Here is a 20,572-nt window from a genome sequence, read left to right on the forward strand (position 1 = left end):
TCATAAGACTTAACCAGAGAACAAAGTCTCTGNTGGGCTTTTTTGAAACTTCTTTGGTCAATGCAATTAATCCAAGTCTCTTCACCTTAGCCTCAGGCAAACTTTTCAGACAAGGGCAAAAAGTAGCCACATTCTTCACCAAAATACCACAAAACCAATCTTTATGCCACATTCTGAAATTCTTCTTTGAAATCTCTTGGGCCAGGTCAACTTACTCCCAGCACCTAAGTCTTCCATATTCCTACTAGGATGACCAGCTAAGCCCCATTTAAAGCATTCAATTGCTTTCCAAATACAAAGTCCCAAAATCCACATTCTTTCAAATAAAAGCATGGTCAGGCCTATCACAGCAATACCCCACTCCCAGTACCAACTTCTGTATTAGCTAGGGTTTTACTGCTATGAACAGACACCATGACCAAGGCAAGTCTTATAAAAAATAATATTTAATTGGGGCTGGCTTACAGGTTCAGAGGTTCAGTCCATTATCATCAAAGTGAGAGCATGGGAGTATCCAGGCAGGCATGGCACAGGAGGAGCTGAGAATTCTATGTCTTCATCCAAAGGCTGCTAGGGTAAGACTGACTTTCAGGCAACAAGGGTGAGGATCTTATACCCACACCCACAGTGACACGCCCATTCCAACCAGGTCACACCTATTCCAACAAGGCCACACCTTCAGATGGTGCTACTCCCTGGTCTGAGGATATACAAACCATCACAATTGGTAAATCAGTGTATCACCCAGTCTTAATCAGATAAGTTTCCTCTTATAGTAGATGGCAATTAAAACAGAGACCTACAACTTAACAATGTTCAGAGTGAGAGACTTTGGAACACTCAGCATTAAATGGAATGTGTTTATTAAACTGTTCCCCGTAAGGCTCAGCATCTGTCTTGAAGAAGAAACAGAAAACTTTTAAGAGCCAGAGATGGTAAATGATGCTAAAAAAAAAAGCACAATTCAGAAACAATAGAGCTGATACACAGCTGAAGTCACAGAGAGTATGAGAGCAAGTCAACACCTATATATGTTCAATATGGACTAAATCCCATAATGGCAAAGTGGAAGAAGACACAAACTTTTCCCTAACAAAAACTCTATTTCCTATTGTTACCTGATTGAAAAGGGAAAATCTGTTTGAAATGTTTCCCAGAGGAGTGTCACTGAGTATTTTAACTATACAACAGGATAAGCCCCATTCCTTAGAGAAGTTTGCCAACACAACATGTATTCCATGGGTTTTTGTATACCTTTTTTGGTGTTGGTATTTTGATTTGTTGTCTGTTCCTTTTGTTTTTTGTTATTTTGTTGTTTTTTGAGAAAGAGACAGAAAAATGGGGGAGAACATGCATTTGGATGGGTAGAGAGGCAAGGAAGTTCTAGGAGGAGTTAGAGACAAGAAAGAATATGCTGCAAACATATTTTTATGAAAATTATTTAAAAACAAAACAAAACAAATCAGAACAACAGGAGGAGGCTCCCAAGAGGTCTAGGGTAAAGAGAACTGTGTGTATCAAAAGACTGCAATGCATAACATTATTTTATGTGTTGATGAATGCTATTCCTCAACTAAATAAGTTTAACTGAGAAGAAGAAAAAATATGTTTTCTTATTCAGTGTTTCTACAAGCTGAGGACATTTAAAGAGACAATCTCAGAAATTCATTCTAAACCTGTTATCATTCATAAATCCAATGTATGTGCCTAACACTGTAACCATCCATAAAGTCATTGTTAGTGCCAATAATTGGGACCACTCATAAAGCTACTGACATTTATAAGTGAACAAGCTAGCAGCACTCAGGTGAATTCAGGATGAACATTTGGTGCCAGAATTACTCAAATTCTCTCTCTTTTTCCACCTTTCACAGAATGATTTGTTTCAGAGAGTCATCATCATATGAGGGTTATTTACAAATCTGGTCACAATACAAAGTTCATTACTATAGCACTTCTTCTGAAGACAGTTTCAATCTATTCCTAATTGTGCCTGAAAAAAATGTTTATCATCATGAAATAAATCAAGTCAAGGAGCTAATAATATTAAATTGATACAGAAAATGATTGTATAATATAAAAACCATTTCTTTAACCCAGAGTAATTTCATTGTTCATTTTCTTACTAGGTTGCAAAGCAAAATATTTGTTAGTAATTATTCTTCATAATCTCATTATTGCTAATTATGAATGAACAAAATTTGGAACAGTTGAATCACTAATTGTTCCTCTTGATGATAAAGTGAGTTAAATAGTTGTACAGTGTTTTATCATGCTATTAGTAAAGCAAATTAATTAAATTTTTCTCCAAAAAATGACATCTGACACCAAACCTTCTTTATGGCAGTCTTCATCTCTTTATTTCTTAGAGTATATATGAGGGGGTTGAACATAGGAGCAATGATAGTGTAAAACAGTGCAAAGATTTTGTCTTCAGGGAAAGTGGTAGGAGGTCTAAGGTAGCCAAAGATCGTAGATCCAAAGAATAAAATAACCACAGAGATGTGGGACGCACAGGTTGAAAGAGCTTTGCGTCTCCCTTCTGCTGAGTAATTCCTTAATGTGAACAGTATAACTACATATGAACCAAACAAGAGAACAAAGATAATAGAGGCAACCATTCCTGAATTGGCAACCATGAGGACACCAGTGATGTAGGTATCAGTGCAAGCAACTTTCAGCAAAGGAAAAACATCACAGAAGTAGTGGTCTATTTCATTGGGTCCACAGAAGGGCAAACAGACTAGCATCATAAACTGGGGAAAGGAATGGGCAACACCACCAACCCAGGAAGCCAAGATAAAGACATAGCACCTGTTTCTGCTCATGATGACCCTGTAGTGGAGAGGCTTGCAGATGGCCACACAGCGGTCAAAAGCCATGACTGTCAGGATTAAGGTTTCAATCATTCCAAAGAAGTGCATGGCAAAGACCTGTAGCATGCAGTTTGTATAAGAGATAGTTTTTCTTTCTGCAAGCAGATCCCCAATCAATTTGGGTGTCACACAGGAGGTATAGCAAATGTCCATAGAAGCTAAATGACTGAGGAAATAGTACATAGGTTGGTTGAACAGAGAACTGCACCTAATTGAGAAAAGAATCAACAGATTCCAAGACAAGATGGCAAAATAGCAGAATAAGAAGAACATGAAGCAAAATACTTCAATGTTTTGCTTGGAAGATAGCCCCATAAGAAGAAATTCTGATATGTTCCTCTGGCATTCCATTTAATATAGACTATACAAGGATAATTGAATATCTATGGAAAAAAGATTTAGATAAATTATTTTCAATGTAATCACAACTACGTAAGCATTATAAACAAGTATTGGAAACTATTGTTAAATATCCCAGTTGATAATTTATGTCAGCATAAATTGCCTTGGTATTCGGAATTTAGTTTTTGTGTTTCAAATAGTTACTTATTGATTATCCATAATAATCTATTTTAGTATTAATATCAAGAAAATCTTTTATCTGTTAAAATATAGATTATCATTACAATTTTCCAATAAAAAGAAAATGTGTTACTTTTATGTGCAAAATGTTGAAACAGGAAAATAAATAATATAGTGTGCATCCTATTTATGGTTTCATTTGCACATTTTATTCAAAACAGTTATTATTTAGTAGGGTTTTATGTCTCTCTGACATAAAATAGAGTAGCAAACTCAATATTCTCTAAAGGAAAATATTTTTGACTTTTAAAAAATATTTTTGACTTTAAAGAAGAATTATATGACTGATGAGAAATATTCCATAAAATAAGATGGTTGAAATTTAAATGAAAATCACTTATTCAAGTTTATAATATATATTATGTGGGTTATGTTCTGAAGATAATTAAGAAGGTAAAAATATATCAAATTTTTATCATGGAGATTTTGAAAAGAAAGAAAAATTGTTTGCATTACTCATATACACATTAGTATAAAAGATTATCTTTAGGCAAATATAGATTCATTAACAGTGTATAAACACTTCAGGAAAAATTCCTGTAATTCACAGATAATTTGAAGCCTACAAGTATATGTACAGCCAACAAATTTGAAGATATTATATAATCAAATATATTCTTTGTAGTTAAAATATTAGTTTGTATTTGTTTCAGAATGTATCTATACATTTACATATATTATTCTCTGAAGCTACACTATCAAGTTCTATTATTAAGCTATTAGACCAGGAGAAATGCAAGAACCAAGTAATGCCCCTCTCTCTTTGTTAGTAAAAGTTAAATGATAGCCAGAAGGAATTTCAACATGAACCTGACCCCTAATTTAGGAACCACACCCTATGCAAATCTTATCCTTCAATGCAAGCCATGTTTAGGGTATTAAGCCTTACTTTTCTTATTTTATAATTTTAGTAAAAGTGACCTCTGTGACTACTTGAGGCTTTAAATAGATAATAGAACTTTAGAGATAATTATGTATTATATTGACTCAAAATTTTAATTTTAGATGTTTTTTCATTATATTAACAATAGAATTCTTAAATGTCTCATGTTTTAAGAATATCTTCCCTAATTCTTTGTCTCCCATTTAATCAGTGAAATATCAGAATTTAACATAAAGAAGTGTACAATAAATAGCACCATCACAAAACATAGTAAATGTTTCATTTCTTTAAATAAATTAGATCAGATTTATATTTGAAATTTATGCTTTATTTCTGGAGAAAATTTGTTCCAAAAAGGGAATCAAATACAAAATTCTAGCAATTAAAGAAACTTAGAAATAAAAATAGGATCAAAGCTCATTGGTTCAAATTTTGATAACACTTGAATTAACAACTTTAAAATAACAAGTTAACATTGAATACCTACAAGAGAGCAGTATGAATATTATCTGCACATAACTTATGGATGATTTTCTGTTTAGTGTCTAATACTCCTCATCACACAATTACACTTCTTGTTGGCTCATCTTGCTGATTTTTCTTACCATGAACACCTGAAATAAAACAGAAGTCTATAAATCAGACCTGACAAATTTAACAGCTCAAAACATTTTCAAGATTACATTTCTCTTTTCCATGTAGAAATTTCCACTACTGTTTAAGAAAAATAAGATTTAAAAATGTATGGATTTATAGTGCTATATTCCTTCAGTGGATAAGTTGTCCTTCATCTGGAAAGCTAATCATTCTTCATATTTAGTCTAACAAAGATTGATGAGAACATTTCAAACGTACAATTTAAAGATATATTCAAAGCTAAATATTCACAGATACATAGCAAATTCAAAAAAGACAGTAACCAAGTACAAACAAAAGAAATCATAACATCGTTACATTTGAATGTAGGACTACCACTTTCCTTAAAAGCTTTCTGTAAGTTATGTTTACAGTACAGAATTATCAGCTGTCAGCATTTGTAATCTTCACTCTCAAGCCTCTTTTGAATATTGAAGCTACAATTCACTTTTCTCTTTTGTAGTGGCTACTCTCTAAGCATGATGTCTCTAGAGGGCATTATTATTGTTGAGATCCAGAGATCCTCAAGGACTTTTCCTCAAAGAAATTTCCTTCCTGGAAGAACATGAAGAACACTTAAGTATCTTTAAACGAACATTGGAGTTTTTGTTTTGGGGGGAGGATCTTGATTCTGGATATGAGACATAAATGGAATTGTGTGTGTGTGTGTGTGTGTTTGAGACAGAGAGAGACAGAGACAGAGAGACAGAGAGACAGAGAAAATCTTCAGTCTCATCAAAGAACATCATGAAAGAAAACAGAGACAGTCTCTTATAAGTTCTGTGGTTTGCATCTGAATATTTTTGGTCAGCTGTCACAGAACAGTAATGAACTTTTCCATCTTCTTTTACTGAATATTTAGTTTTGAGATTTGCAAAGGAACAGAGAAATAAATGTTAAAATTCATATTAATTGCTACTCCCACTGATAATTAAGACTAGCCAAATAATCTTTGAAATGTGATAGATGATGAAAGAAGTCAATAAATTGTGTGTATTATGTGTATGTGTGTCTTTTTCAGTGTCTCTGTCTCTATACGTCTCGTTACAGTTCCAGTTGAAGTGTCCACAATAGGCTCATTGTTGAAGATGTGGCCATAATTTGATGGTACTATTAGGGGGTACTATTAGGGAGTTCTTGTCTTGGAATACCTTTGTTTTGTGGGTTTTTTTTTTTGCTTTTTCTAAATTAAAAAAGCTTATTTATTTAGAAACAATGATACATTTAAGAATTATGACACATTGTGATGGGGAGCAAGTTACTCAGTGTTTTCAGACTCCTGGCTTGGAATTTTTTGAGAGTTGGGAAGAATAATTCAATATTCCTAGGAATTTTTTATTATAAATATTATATAAATGACATTATTTATTTACATTTCAAATAGTATCCCCCTTCCTGGTTTCCCCTCCACAAACCCCCTATCCCATTCACCCTCCTCTCTGCTTCTAAGAAGGTTCTCTACCACCTACCCACCCACTCCCACCTCATCACCCTAGCATCCACCTATTCTGGGGAATTAAGTCTCCACAGGACCAAGGGTCGACCCTCCCAGTGATGCTAGATAAGGAAGTCCTCTGTTGAATATGCAGCTGGAGCCATGGATCCGTTCATGTGCACTCTGGTTGGTGGTTTAGTCCCTGAGAGTTCTGGGGGATAATGTTGGTTGATATTGTTGTTCTTCCTATAGGGTTGCGAACCACTTCAGCTCCTTCAGTCTTTTCTCTAAGTCCTCCAATGCTCAGTCCAATGGTTAGCTCTGAGCAACTAGCTCTGTATTTGTCAGTCTCTGGCAGAGCCTCTCAGAAGACAGCTATATCAGGCTCCTATCAGCATGCATTTCTTGGCATCTACAATAGTGTCTGCATTTGGTGACTGTATATGGTATGATTCCCTAGGTGGTACAGTCTCTGCATCCCTTTCCTTCAGTCTCTGTTTCATACTTTGTCTCCATATTTACTCCTGTGAGTATTTTCTTCCCTCTTCTAAGAAAGACCCTAGCACCCACACTTTGTTCTTCCTTCTTCTTGAGCTTCATGTGGTCTGTGAATTGTATCTTGGATATTCCGAGTTTTGGGGCTAATATCCACTTATCACTGAGTGCATACAATGTGTGTTCTTTTGTGACTATGTTACCTAACTCAGGATAATATTTTCTAGTTCCATCCATTTGCCTAAAAATTTCATGAAGTTATTGTTTTTAATAGTAGTACTCCATTGTGTAAATGTACCTTATTTTCTGTATCTATTCCTCTGTTGAAGGACATTTTCAACATACTTTCCAGCTTCTTGCTATTATAAATAAGGGTGCTATGACTATAGTGAGCATGTGTCTTGATATATGTTGGAGCATCTTACAGACCATATGCAGCCCAAGAAGAAGGAAGACCAAAGTGTGCATGCTTCAGTCCTACTTAGAAGGGGGAACAAAATAATCACCAAAGATAGAAGGAGGGAAGGACCTGGGAGGTAGAGGGGGGGGGAGAGAAAAAAAGCAACAGAATAAGATATGGGAGGAGACAGGAGAGAAGTACAGGGGTTCAGAAAATTGAACTGAGGTGTGTAGCAGTGGGGAATGTAGAACTGAAGGTAGCCACTAGAAAGTTCAAGATGCCAGGGATGCAAGAGCTACTAAGGAGCCAACTGTGCTCCATCAGATAGCTTTAATTTCATAGCTACATAGACAGCCAGTTTAAGATTAGTAGATGACAAAACAAAATCAATGCTCATGACGTTGGAAATCAGTCTGGCGGTTCCTCAGAAAGTTGGACATAGTACTACCGGAGGATCCTGCAATACCTCTCCTGGGAATATATCCAGAAGATGTTCCAACCGGTAAGAAGGCACATGCTCCACTATGTTCATAGCAGTCTTATTTATTATAGCCAAAAGCTGCAAAGAACCCAGATGTCCCTCAACAGAGGAATGGATACAGAAAATGTGGTACATTTACACAATGGAGTACTACTCAGCTATTAAAAATAATTAATTTATGAAATTCCTAGGCAAATGAATGGACCTAGAGGGCATCATCCTGAGTGAGATAACAAAAGAACTCACATGATATGTACTAACTGATAAGTGGATATTAGCCCACATACTTAGAATACCCAAAATATAAGATACACTTTGTGAAACTCTTGAAACTCAAGAAGAACGAAGACCGAAGTGTGGACACTTTGCCCCTTCTTAGAATTGGGAACAAAACACCCATGGAAGGAGTTACAGTGACAACGTTTGGACCATCTAGAGACTGCCATATCCAGGGATCCATCCCATAATCAGTCTCCAAATGCTAATATCATTGCATACACTAGCAAGATTTTGCTGAAAGGACCCTAATATAGCTGTCTCTTGTGAGACTATGCCAGGGCCTAGCAAACACAGAAGTGGATGCTCACAGTTAGCTATTGGATGGATCTCAGGGTCCCCAATGTAGGAGCTAGAGAAAGTACCCAAGGAGCTAAAGGGGTCTGCAACCCTATAGGTGGAACAACAATATGAATTTACCAGTACCCCCTGGAGCTCGTGTCTCTAGCTGCATATGTATCAGAAGATGGACTAGTTCACCATCAGAGGAAAGAGAGGCCCATTGGTCATGCAAACTTTATATGCCTCAGTATAGGGGAACGCCAGGGCCAAGAATTGGGAGTGGGGGGGAGGGGAGGGTATGGGGGACTTTTGGGATAGCACTGGAAGTGTAAATGAAGAAAATACCTAATTAAAAAATAAGAGAAGAAAAAGACTTATGAGTCTTTATAAATTCTTTTACTGAAAAAAGCAGTTATATAGTCAAAAACATATTTTAAAAGAGGAGAGTAAATATCTAGTAGCTCTGATTATGCCAAGATCAGGTGAAGCAGGAGTTACAAGGTACAAAGAATATCTAGATTCTAGATTTTTTCTCATATTTCACAAATATGTTGTAGATGTCTTCAGTATATATATTATTGTTGTTTCAAACAACAAAGGTTTTATTTTCTGAATATATCCTATGGCTATTTCCAGTGAGCATGTAATCTCTTCTCTTTGTCATCTTGATTCTGGGAACCCAGTCTGTCAACAACACATCTAGCTTCAAAAGTCAAGCTATATCTGGAATTATACCTGTTTCTTTACCTGATTCTCCCAAGTGCAGTACACATATACAGCTTCACTAGGTAATTTAACTTAAATCAGAAACTTTCCTGAATGTAAATAATTTTAATAATCTATTAAATTGGAGACTTATCAAAGTATTGATTTGAATATTTGTCTTTGTAAATCTGAAGCCTGTGTCCTTATTATTTCATTTCATTTCATTTCATTTCATTTCATTTCATTTCATTTCATTTCATTTCATTTCATTTCATTATTTCATTTCATTTCCTGCTTTGTTCCTAGGTAAAAACTGACCTCATATAAATCATGTATTAGTAGTCTTTAAATAATTTTATTTGGTCCAATGACATTTTAGTTTGTTTTTTTATTATTATGGATATAGAATTTAAGAGTATATAAATTTTATAGTGCAGCACAGGACATTACTCAATAGTTGAAGCATAGAAGAAATATAAAAGTAATTAAGGAAAGAAAAATAATATTGACATATACATTTGTATATTTTTAAAATATTTTTATCTTACATCATTTCTGTGGTTATTCCCAACAATTTTAGATAACATAAATAAGCTCTTACTATTTTCCTCATCCTTGTAAGAAATACATATAAATACATATAGCAATAACAGGTTGCTAACAGGCAATACAGATCATGTTAGGCACAGTGTTTGTATGCACTAGTAAGGATGCAATCATATTTTAAGTAGTGTATGTGTAAGGCAAATTCTTTCAAAGTTGGAATAATTATTACCTACCACATGAATCCATCATCAGGATGCCTAATCCCTCGAGGATGATTTGCCAGCACTTGTGCAGCAGGTGTGAGTTTTCCCCTTCGTTTCTAAGAACTTAAGGAAGTTTGGAACAAGTTCTTCATAGTAGTACTTAGTAAAGGATAATGTAATAAGACTCCAATGTAAGGAGGAAAATCAAGGAAAATCTAGGAAACTGCTAAACTGAAAATAAAACAAACTGACCAAATTCTAGTTCTTTAAATATAAATTAAATTTAATTTATAGCCTTGTAGTGGAAATACACTAATTTTTCCAAAACTTAGCTACATTGGATTTTAAAATATTTCATTTTATCATATATAAACTATAGTTAAAGTACTTGGAGTAAAATAAAAATATCCTTTATGCTTTCTTTCTTTTTTTTGTCCACTTAATTCTTTTTATTCCATTTCCAAACTCTTAATATCTATAATATTTATTTCTTAAACTATTAAATTCATCTCATCAGCATAACATATTAGTATAAAATATATTTAATTATTCATAGTAATTTAATACACTTTACTATCCATGTGTATTATTTGTATACGGGTATATATGGGTATGGTCCTGGGAACTGGATCAATGGCTTTGATCATACTAGTAAATTATTCCACTTTAGTTATATTTCCAACTGTAATGGTAACACTTTTATAATTAGAACGTTACTAAGAAATATATCTACAGCTCTAGATTCAAACAGTAGATCTAAAACTCAATTATGTTACATATATTCAAATCTCAAATAAGTCTCAGAGTTTGCCTGCCATTCAAAAAGTTTATTTTTTGCATTCCTTCCGTGGTCTAAATTTCAATATGACTTTATAGAATTATTGGACAGAATAGTCAGTAAATTATAGGGCAAATGTCCCCTACAATAAGAAGGAAGGGGCAGGAGAAAAAATATGTCTGTGACAACATTTCCTGGGTAATTGCCTCTGTAGTTGCTATGTTACTGTACAAGTTCTGTTAAGTTACTCATTTAGCAAGAGCTTCAGGAGTGAGTGCAAAGGGACATGACTTTTGTCCCTCTGGGCACTGGGCATTTGTGCATATCACCATATACCTATAAATATTTTGTGGAAATAAAAGATGTTTATTTCTCACATATTCCTAGGAAAGAGACAGAGAGAGAGACAGAGAGACAGGGAGAGACAGAGAGAGACAGAGAGGGGGAGAGGGAGGGAGAGGGAGAGGGAGAGGGAGAGGGAGAGGGAGAGGGAGAGGGAGAGGGAGAGGGAGAGGGAGAGGGAGAGGGAGAGGGAGAGAGATCGTTTTAGTCCTTCATGGTAGACTAACTCTGGTCTTCTACAGGATTGTAGAGTTTCTCCTCTCTCCATAGTTTCTACACCTGAAAGCCAGAGTAGATGAGTACAAAATAAAACTTAAACTGTGAAGACTCGGGTCTCCAATTTACATGGTGCAGATTATTTTGTACATGATTCATCATCAGAGTAAATCAAAACAGAAAGAGTAAACTACGAGCAATGTATTGGAAACGATCTTTATCTCCCAACGAAAAAGTAAGTTTTAAAATCTAATTAAACTATTTATCTTTTCTCCTATTTACAATCATCTTATCTTCATTTTAAATCCTGTAAAACCTAAATGAACAGAGTCACATTTTGTCCATTGATGAGAAGGTGGTAATAGTGTCTCTTTATCATATACTATTCTCTAAGAGACTGGACTTTGCAGATTTATTTGCAAAGTGTGGAGTCACAAGAATATGTGTGGGGCCTTTTGATAGACAGTGAGTTTGACTGAAACTGTTGAGACAGAATCTGATGTTGATGAGAGCAGTGTTGGGTTGGGGTATGGGATTAGTCTTCTGTTTAAAATTCATCTTGTGGCTTTGGTATAAAAGCTAATACCAGGGGCAAAAACAAACAAACAACTAAACAAACAAAAACCAATTCCACTCAAATCTTAAAATACTCTGTAGTACTTCATTAATGTTTCCTTAAACTTACTCTGGATTGTCTCATGATATTCCTCGTCTGCTTCTTACTGACAAAGAGATACAGGGGTTAGAACACCTCGAGCACAAAGGCTTTGTTTCTGGTTCTGGGTCTTCTCTGGCTGCTGTTCAATAAACACAATATGTTTTTGTACTATGTGCAGACTGGAACAACACAAATTGCCTTCTTCGGTGCAGAAAAACTAAATAAATTAATAATGCCCAAACAAAAATGAGAGGATGTGTTAGAGATGACAGGATGGCTCAATGAATACACACAAAGCTTACAAAGTTCATTAGTATTAGAGGCACTGTCCTGTCTCAATGTATACAGGCTGTGCTAAGGAATTGGTATCTGCTTTCTGCTCTCTGTCCACAGACAACAATGCAGGGTAGGTGTTTTTAAAGAGGAAAAGTCATCAGGATACACCATGAAGAACATGTGCACCATGTAGCTGTGTTTATATAGAGTGCACATGCTGAGACATGGCTGTAACCGTAATGCTCAATGCCATAGTGAGGATCTCGACCACTGTTTTTGGAGCAGTAATAATCTTACATCACATGAGTCCTTTCAGTTCACATGCCCACTTGTCCAGTTAAAACAATGATAGGAAAGAGGCAAAGAGGAAGAGGATGTATGAAAAGTAAAGGTGAAAGGAAAACCTAAATGTTGCTATCTTATTAGATACATAGGATAGGCATTATTCCTAAAGGCTATTGGTGGTTTTCTAAAGAATCCCCAGGATTGTCAATTTTCTTTTCTGTGTGATTAAAAAATCTGATCATACATTTATAAATATATAAATATATACAAATAGATAAATATACATAAAGATGATATACATGATAGAGATAGAGAAAGAGAGAGAGAGTTAGAAATAGAGATATGGACATGTATCTTTGTATGCACACATCCCAATAAGATTTATTGTATTTCTTTCATGACATTTCATGAGACTTGACACATGAAATTTTCATGACACAAAAACCTAGTCTAAATAATGTAAATATTTTTTTTATAAAGCAGTGGTTAAACATTCCATTTTGCTGTTCCTCTAGAAAACAGTTCAGAATGAGTGCTCCAGTCCTTCTCTATGATGGGGGATTTGGTGAGGAATCAAACATGGGATGCCCTGTGGGGCCAGTCTGCATTTTGTGGCTTTCAGCATCAATTTTGCTAATAGAATTATATTATAAATTTTCCATGTGTGTATTTGTTGTAGTACTCCCTTCTCTCATTTTTGTTTAAACATTGTTTTTTTTTTCCATCCAGTTTCACTCCATAATACCTAACAAGTTTATTTTGTTCCAGTCATCACACATGATAAAAACTTGCTTGTTTATCACATAGCAGCTAGAGATGACCCTGAACCTGAAGCCAAGCCTATGTGCTCCAAGCCTTCCAAATCCTTCAGTTTCACAGGAAAATATTGAACTCATTTTTATAAATATATAAGAATAGAAACACAATATGAAAATGTGATTTCATTTATTTCATCACAAATAATGACTTCTCTAATTTTGATATCACTGGAAAATACAGTCTTACAGGAGTTCTATTTCAGTTTTCTCTTAATTACTGAGATCCTTTTGTCAAGACACTATGCATTGAGTTTTCATAGTTAATAAAAAATTTAAATATCATTTCTGGCTTGTGAGCACCATAGGAAAACTATTAAGATTATTAAGGATGGATTTATTTAAAGTACTTGGGAAAGAAAATTTGCATTCAAAACAATATAAGAATTGAACAAATAAACAACTTGAAATACAAAACTTAAGAAAGGGGTGTCTGTGATTGAAGAGTCAATAATGAAAGTCACCACAGCATCATCACAAGAATGGATAGCCACATGTTTACATGTTTGTTTATATAGATAGAATCTACTAATCTTTACAGCAACCCAGAAGAATGACACTGTTTTATTTTTGTTGTTGTTGTATTTTGTATTGCATGGTTTATTTACTTGCATTTCAAGTGTTATCCCCATTCTGGTTTCCCCTCCACAAATATCCTATCACATCCCACCCCTCCTGTACTTCTTTGAGGGTGCTCCCTGACTCATCCACCATTGCCTCACTACCCTAGCATTCCCCTATGTTGGGGCATCAAGCCTCCACAAGTCCAAAGACCTCCCCTCCCATTGATGCTAGATAAGGCAATCCTCTGCTACTTATGCAGCTGGAGCCATGGGTCCCTCCATGTGTACTTTTTCCTCTTTTGTTGGAGCTTAAGTTCCTGAGAGCTCTGGGGTGCGGGCTGGTTGGTTGATATTGGTGATCTTCCTATGGGGTTGAAATCCTTTCAGCTCCTTCAGTCCTTCTCCTAACTCTTCCATTAGGGTCCCAATGCTTAATCCAACGGTTGGCTGTGAGCATCCTCATCTGTATTGGTCAGGCTCTGACAGTCTCTTAGGGAACAGCTATACCAGGCTCAAATCAGCAAGTGCTTCTTGGCTTCAGCAATAGTGTTTGGGTTTAGTTTCTGCAGATGGGATGTATCTCCAGGTGGGGCAATATCTGAATGGACTTTTCTTCACTCTCAGATCATCTCTTTGCACTACATTTCCTTTAGAGAGGAACAATTCTGGGTTAATAGTTTTGAGATTATTGGGTGACACCATCTCTCAACCAGGGGCCATGCCTAACCACTGGATTTGCTCTCTACAGGTCCTAGCTCTGCTTTGTTGGGTATTTCACCAAATGTCATCCCCATTGTATCCTGGGAACCTTTTGTATCCCTGGCATCTGAGACTTTTTAGGGGCTACCCCCATTTCCCATCTCCTACTGCTACACACCTCAGTTCTATTTTCTGACCCTCTGTACTTCTTCCTTGTCTCCTCCCATACCTGATCATGATCCACTTTCCCTCCCCCTCCTTTCTTCCTCCAAGATCCTTCCTTCTTTCTACCTTCTGTAATTATTTTGTTCCCTCTTCTAAGTAGGACTAAAGCAGCCACTCTTTGGTCTTTCTTTTTCTTGGGCTTCATATGGTCTGTAAGTTGCTCCAACATATAACAAGTATGCATGCTCCACTATGTACAAAACAGCCTTATTTATAATAACCAGAAGCTGGAAAGAACCCAGATGCCCTCAACAGAAGAAAGGATACAGAAAATGTGGTACATTTACACAATGGAGTACTACTCAGCTATTGAAAACAATGACTTCATGAAATTTGCTGGCAAATGGATAGAACTAGAAAATATTATCCTGAATGAGGTAAATCAGTCATAAAAACAAAACAAAACAAAACAAAAACAAAACAAAACAAAACAAAACAAAAAAAACCAAACATACACATGGTATGTATTCACTGGATATTGGCCAAAAAGCTCGAGATACCCATGATACAGCTCACAGACTGTAGAATGACATTGTTGAATCATACATAACTATTTCAACTATTAAAAATGTTCAACATTTTTAATGGGCAGATAAGTGGCATTTGAGTCAGCTAATCATTATGGCCCAGTGTTTTAAGTCTCTAAGTCTCTCTCACTATAAACACTGAGAATCAGACTGGAAAATGACCTATATCCTGGAGGTTTTAATTCACCTGCTTAACTAATTTCAAGTTCCTCAATCTCTGAGCATCATTTCACATAAATTATTTTTGTTCTATCTGAAGATGATTTCTGTTCTAATGTTAACAAAGTAGTATCTTAAAATTTTAACTATTTCATTTACATTTGTCTTTTTTTTTTTGCAAATAGATTTTGTTCAGACAATGTGTGTTGATTAGTTTTACCTCCTCCAATTCTATTGATTCATCCTCTGAAACTAAAGGTAACTATAGAAGAGTAAAAATGACTTCTATATTTGAAATAAAATTGTATAGGACTAATTTAAAATATTGAAATTGGCAAGTTGGACTATATGGCATTGCAAAGATTTCACAACAAAAGAAATAATCACAGACAAAACCAAACATCTTTTTTAGCTTACAAATACCATTATTTTGCTAAACTGAAATCTCTTCAAGAAAATATTAAGTTTGAAAATGCCTTTGAAAGGTTAGTATTTCCATCAACTACCTCATATAAAATTTAAATTACAAGATTACATTTTCATAAGTCTTAGGTTTTCTGAAAAGTCATCAATCCTGTAATATAGGCCACACTTGTGCAGAAGATATACACAGAACCACTGATACAAATACAAAGAGATCTATCTGGGTACATGTATAATAAAATCTAGTTGCTTCTTTCTGCACAGCAGAAGTGAGAATTCAACTTTAGTTCTGTTTTAAGTCTTCTCAGATATTTTTTTCCTTTGGTGATTTCATAAAAACCATGAATTATTTTAAAATAAGTTAATAGTTAATGAAGTTATATAATTTTTTAAAACAGCTAATATTTACCAATAACAATGATTCCTTAGTGTTAGGTGTTATTTATGCTTCAGAAATTGCTATGTTTTATAAAATTATTATTTATAAAGTAAAAATTATAAGCATTATGAGTGTTACAAATAATATATATGTATGTATATATATATATAATGTATATAATTAATTTTATTTAATTTAAATTGATACTTAGAATTTTAAAGTATAAAAATTTGGTCATTGAAATGTATCATCAGGTAAACAGGTGTTTCCATGTCTTACAATCTAAAATCTATGCCCTGGGCCCATATTGTTGAAGAAGGATATCAACTCCTCTGGTCTTCACATAAATGGGATGTGTGAGGGCACATAAACAACACACACACACACACACACACAAGTGAGAGAACTTCTTGGGCAAATGAATCCAATGAAATTACATTGAGGACATTTTTCAATCTTAAAAGATACAAATATTTGAATACATAGTTGAAAGAAAACATAAAACCTAATATATCAGCTTTTTACATAATAATGAAAAAGTGATGTTAGAAGATATGCTTATATACACATAAACACACATAAATGTATATATTATTATTCTATAGAATATTTTTCAAATTTATACAAAATCAAAAATCTCTGAAAAACCTCAAACTTAAAAGTAGAAAAGTTTAATTCTCTAATGTAATAAACCTAACTGTAATAAAGGCATTATAATATATTTTTCTTTGATTGTATAAACCTTAAATAAAGTATACTCTAAATCCTTAATTTTCTGTGGCAACAGTAAAATGGTATACTGGCTGTAAGTGTTAATATTAAAATATGATTAATAAAATTTTGTAGAATAAAATTAAATGAGAGAGATACAGTAGACAAAAAGATGAGCAAATTGATCGAGAATCTTCTGATAATAGAATTACTAATCTTACTGCTACATTTCTAAGTATTTTCTTATTATAGAGCACAGGGAAAGAATGAACAATGGGATCCACAGACAAGTGTGAATGTATGCAAGCATAAACGACTCATCTTTTCAAACCACTCAGAACTGGTAAAGAAATTGTTTGGGTTTATACCTTCCAAACACATCCTACAGATTCATATTTTTTTTAAAGTTTTCTCCTCAACAAATCACTTTTTCAAAGAAAGAGCAAATTCAACAGTTTAGAATATCAACAGGAATTAAGGCATCTGAATAATATTCATATTTTTTATTCCTCAAATTCAAAAGCTATTATCAAGTTCAGTTAACTTCATGTTTAAAGTTGAAAAGCTTCTTCAGGGGTTTCATGACTATGGAAGGTGAGTCTAACATGATGGTATAGAACCAAGGAATTTCAATGTCTTGTCATTTATCCCAATATGTCATTTTTTTTGTCTGCAGGTTAAACATTTGTGCTCTACCTCCTAACTATTACAGCCACTGATAAGATGCATAACTATAGTGTGACTGAGTTTATTCTTTTTGGATTGACACAGGATCCAGAAAAACAGAAGGCAATATTTGGAGTCTTCTTGATTCTTTACCTTATGACTTTAATAGGGAACTTTCTCATCGTGGTAACCATTAAGATGAGTCAGACACTTGGAAGTCCCATGTACTTTTTCCTCTTCTATTTGTCTTTCGCTGATGCTTGCTTCTCTACAACTACAGCACCTAGATTGATCATAGATGCCCTCTCGCAGAAAAAAATTATTACTTATAATGAATGTATGACTCAGGTCTTTGCAGCTCACTTCTTTGGGTGCATGGAGATCTTTGTGCTTATCCTCATGGCCATTGACCGCTATGTAGCAATTTGTAAGCCTCTTAGATATACAATTATAATGAGCCAACGTATTTGTGGTGTATTAGTGATTCTTGCTTGGGTAGGGTCTTGTATTCACTCTTCAGCACAGATTTTCTTAGCCTTAAGATTGCCATTCTGTGGCCCAAATGTGATTGATCATTATTTCTGTGATTTGCAGCCCTTATTGAAACTTGCCTGCATGGATACCTATGTGATAAATTTGCTAGTTGTGTCTAATAGTGGTGCCATATGTATGGTAAGTTTCACACTACTGCTTATCTCCTATATTGTAATCTTATACTCTCTGAGAAATCACAGTGCAGAAGGAAGACGAAAGGCCTTGTCTACATGCACTTCTCATTTCATTGTGGTGGTAATATTTTTTGGTCCCTGTATATTTATATACACACGTCCACCAACCACCTTCCCAATAGACAAGATGGTGTCTGTGTTTTATACAATTGGAACACCTTTGCTCAACCCTCTTATCTATACTCTGAGGAATGCAGAAGTAAAAAATGCCATGAAAAAATTGTGGTGTGGTAAAGTATGACTTCAGGTGTACACATAAGAATCTGGGGCCAGTTAGATATTGTCATGGGTTGATGTGCTTACCAGTAAGGCTGATGACTTGAGTACAGTCCCTGAAACCAACATGGTTAAAGTAGAAAATTAATTCCTGTAATTTGTTCTCTGACTTCATGTTGTGCACATATACAAAAATATATGTATACATAAATATATAAATTCATGTAGTAAAATATTTTAAATGTTATAATCTGATACAAACCTCATATAGAGGTAGAAACTTAACTATTAATTATGTACATATACATAAATGTAGGTAAATAATTAATTCATAAATAACTTTATTTATATGAAAGGTTGTTTGTAAATTACTTTTAAAGATTTTGCTTTTGTCTATTTTGAATATATTCACAAAGATAATTTATGTGAAATCATACATATCAAAATTTTGATTATGCCAGTCTAAGAATTGCAAGAATGATCTTAGAAATCCTAACTTTCTTGCCTCTCTGGGGGATTTACATTAATATACAATTGAAGTAGAACAAAAGCTTGAAAGTACACCTAATAATACAACCCTGGCTGAAAAGATATCCCTTCCTGTGGATAGTGATCATGGGAGTCTTTCTTTTGAGTCGGAACTGGAGGTCTTTCAAGTTGCCATTGGGAATGGAGGGGCAGGATAATTGAAATTTAGGCAACTTGAATATACAGTTCATGGAAAAAGACTATTATATAGCAGGATGAAAGAGATACAGACAGAGGTATAAAGAGAGGACATGGGGAGACACACAGAAATCCTGATTCTCTCTGGGAAATAACATTAGCATACTTATTGTTTTTTCAGCTATGTGAATATTGGGAGAAATAAATGGATTCTCTAGAAATGAATATAGTTAACTTGGAATGGGTTAACTTATTAAAGTCCATGAGTACCAAAATGATGAGAGGGATGAGAACTTTCTGTGTTGGCTTTAAATAGTATTTACAATTCACATTTTCAGGATTGAAAGTCGGAGCTATCCCCATTAGACTTTCAGCTAGATGATGTTTTAAATAATAAGCACTAATATCCCAAAAGCATATTCTCAAAGTTTCTAGTCACTTATTCACCAATGTCAATTTTGTCTACACTCTTCTCAAGTGAATATACTTTTAATTATTTTGTGTCTTTGAGTTTTTATTTTAATACCTATAAAAAATTCTAAATATAATAATTTCCTTTTAATCAACTTATTTATTTATTTACATCTCAAGCACTGTCCTCCCTCCTGGTTCCCCTTCACTAAGACCTTCTCCCCACCCTACTCCCATTCTCTGAGACACTGGGGGCCCCGTGGGTATCCCCACATCCTGGTGCATCAAGCCTCGGCCAGATTAGTTGATCCTCTTCCACTGAGTCCAGACAAGGCAGACCTTTTGGGGACCTCACACCACAGTCAGGGTACAGCTTTAGGGAGAGATTTTGCTCCTCTTGGTGGGGGACCCATATTGAGATTAAGCTACACATCTGTTGCATATGTACCAGGGTCCTCATTCCAGCCCATCTGTTTTCTTTGGTAGTGGCTTATTTTCTGAGAGCTAGGTATTTGACTCTGTTGCTCATCCTGTGGTTTTCCTATCCCCTCTGGGGCTTTCAATCCTTTCCCCAACACTTAAATAAGAGTCATAGGCATCCATCCTATGTTGCGATAGTTAGCCAACTCTGTGCTTCCATGGGTCGCACACTCATACCCACATAAGAGCTATCAGGATTCATGAATGAAATAAACACACACACACCCCAGTACATTTTGATATGCCTTGGCTAGCTTAAAGGATGGACACTTGCAATTCTTCCTACTGCTAGCAAACACTCGCCTCCAGTGTCCTGGAGTTAACATCCTTAAAAATCTATATTTCATCTCTACTACCCCAGACTCAACTGGGGAAGCGGCCATAATCAGACTGGCCTCGAACTCAGAAAACCACCTGCCTCTGCCTCCCAAATGCTGGGATTAAAGGCATGTGCCACCACTGCCCTGTGGCTCCTGAATTCTTACATGGCTGTTCAATCTTACACCCCTCTCATGGTGATCCTCCTCCTCCTCCTCCTCCTCCTCCTCC

At 35.0% G+C, this 20,572-nt stretch overlaps 2 protein-coding genes across 2 annotated transcripts; one reads left to right on the top strand and one right to left on the bottom strand.

The window, feature by feature from the left end:
• Window positions 1-2,291: 2,291 nt before the first annotated feature.
• LOC110290222 (olfactory receptor 4P4-like) lies at window positions 2,292-5,410 on the bottom strand. Its single transcript, XM_021156715.1, has 3 exons — window positions 5,314-5,410; window positions 4,825-4,955; window positions 2,292-3,259 (listed from the first exon to the last, which is right to left on the bottom strand). The coding sequence occupies exon 3, from the start codon at window positions 3,225-3,227 to the stop codon at window positions 2,292-2,294; it is 936 nt and encodes a 311-aa protein (XP_021012374.1). The 5' UTR covers window positions 3,228-3,259; window positions 4,825-4,955; window positions 5,314-5,410.
• Window positions 5,411-17,579: 12,169 nt separating this feature from the next.
• On the top strand, window positions 17,580-18,491 carry LOC110289666 (olfactory receptor 4C11-like). The gene has a single exon (XM_021155966.1). The coding sequence runs from the start codon at window positions 17,580-17,582 to the stop codon at window positions 18,489-18,491; it is 912 nt and encodes a 303-aa protein (XP_021011625.1).
• The last annotated feature ends 2,081 nt before the right edge of the window (window positions 18,492-20,572 follow it).

The sequence above is a fragment of the Mus caroli genome, chromosome 2 (genome assembly GCF_900094665.2).
Source record: "Mus caroli chromosome 2, CAROLI_EIJ_v1.1, whole genome shotgun sequence".
Lineage (NCBI taxonomy): Eukaryota > Metazoa > Chordata > Mammalia > Rodentia > Muridae > Mus > Mus caroli.

What these genes read in the sequence shown, in the direction of transcription:
- LOC110290222 (XM_021156715.1), bottom strand. Translation starts at nt 3,227, where the DNA reads ATGGAATGCCAGAGGAACATATCAGAATTTCTTCTTATGGGGCTATCT.
- LOC110289666 (XM_021155966.1), top strand. Translation starts at nt 17,580, where the DNA reads ATGCATAACTATAGTGTGACTGAGTTTATTCTTTTTGGATTGACACAG.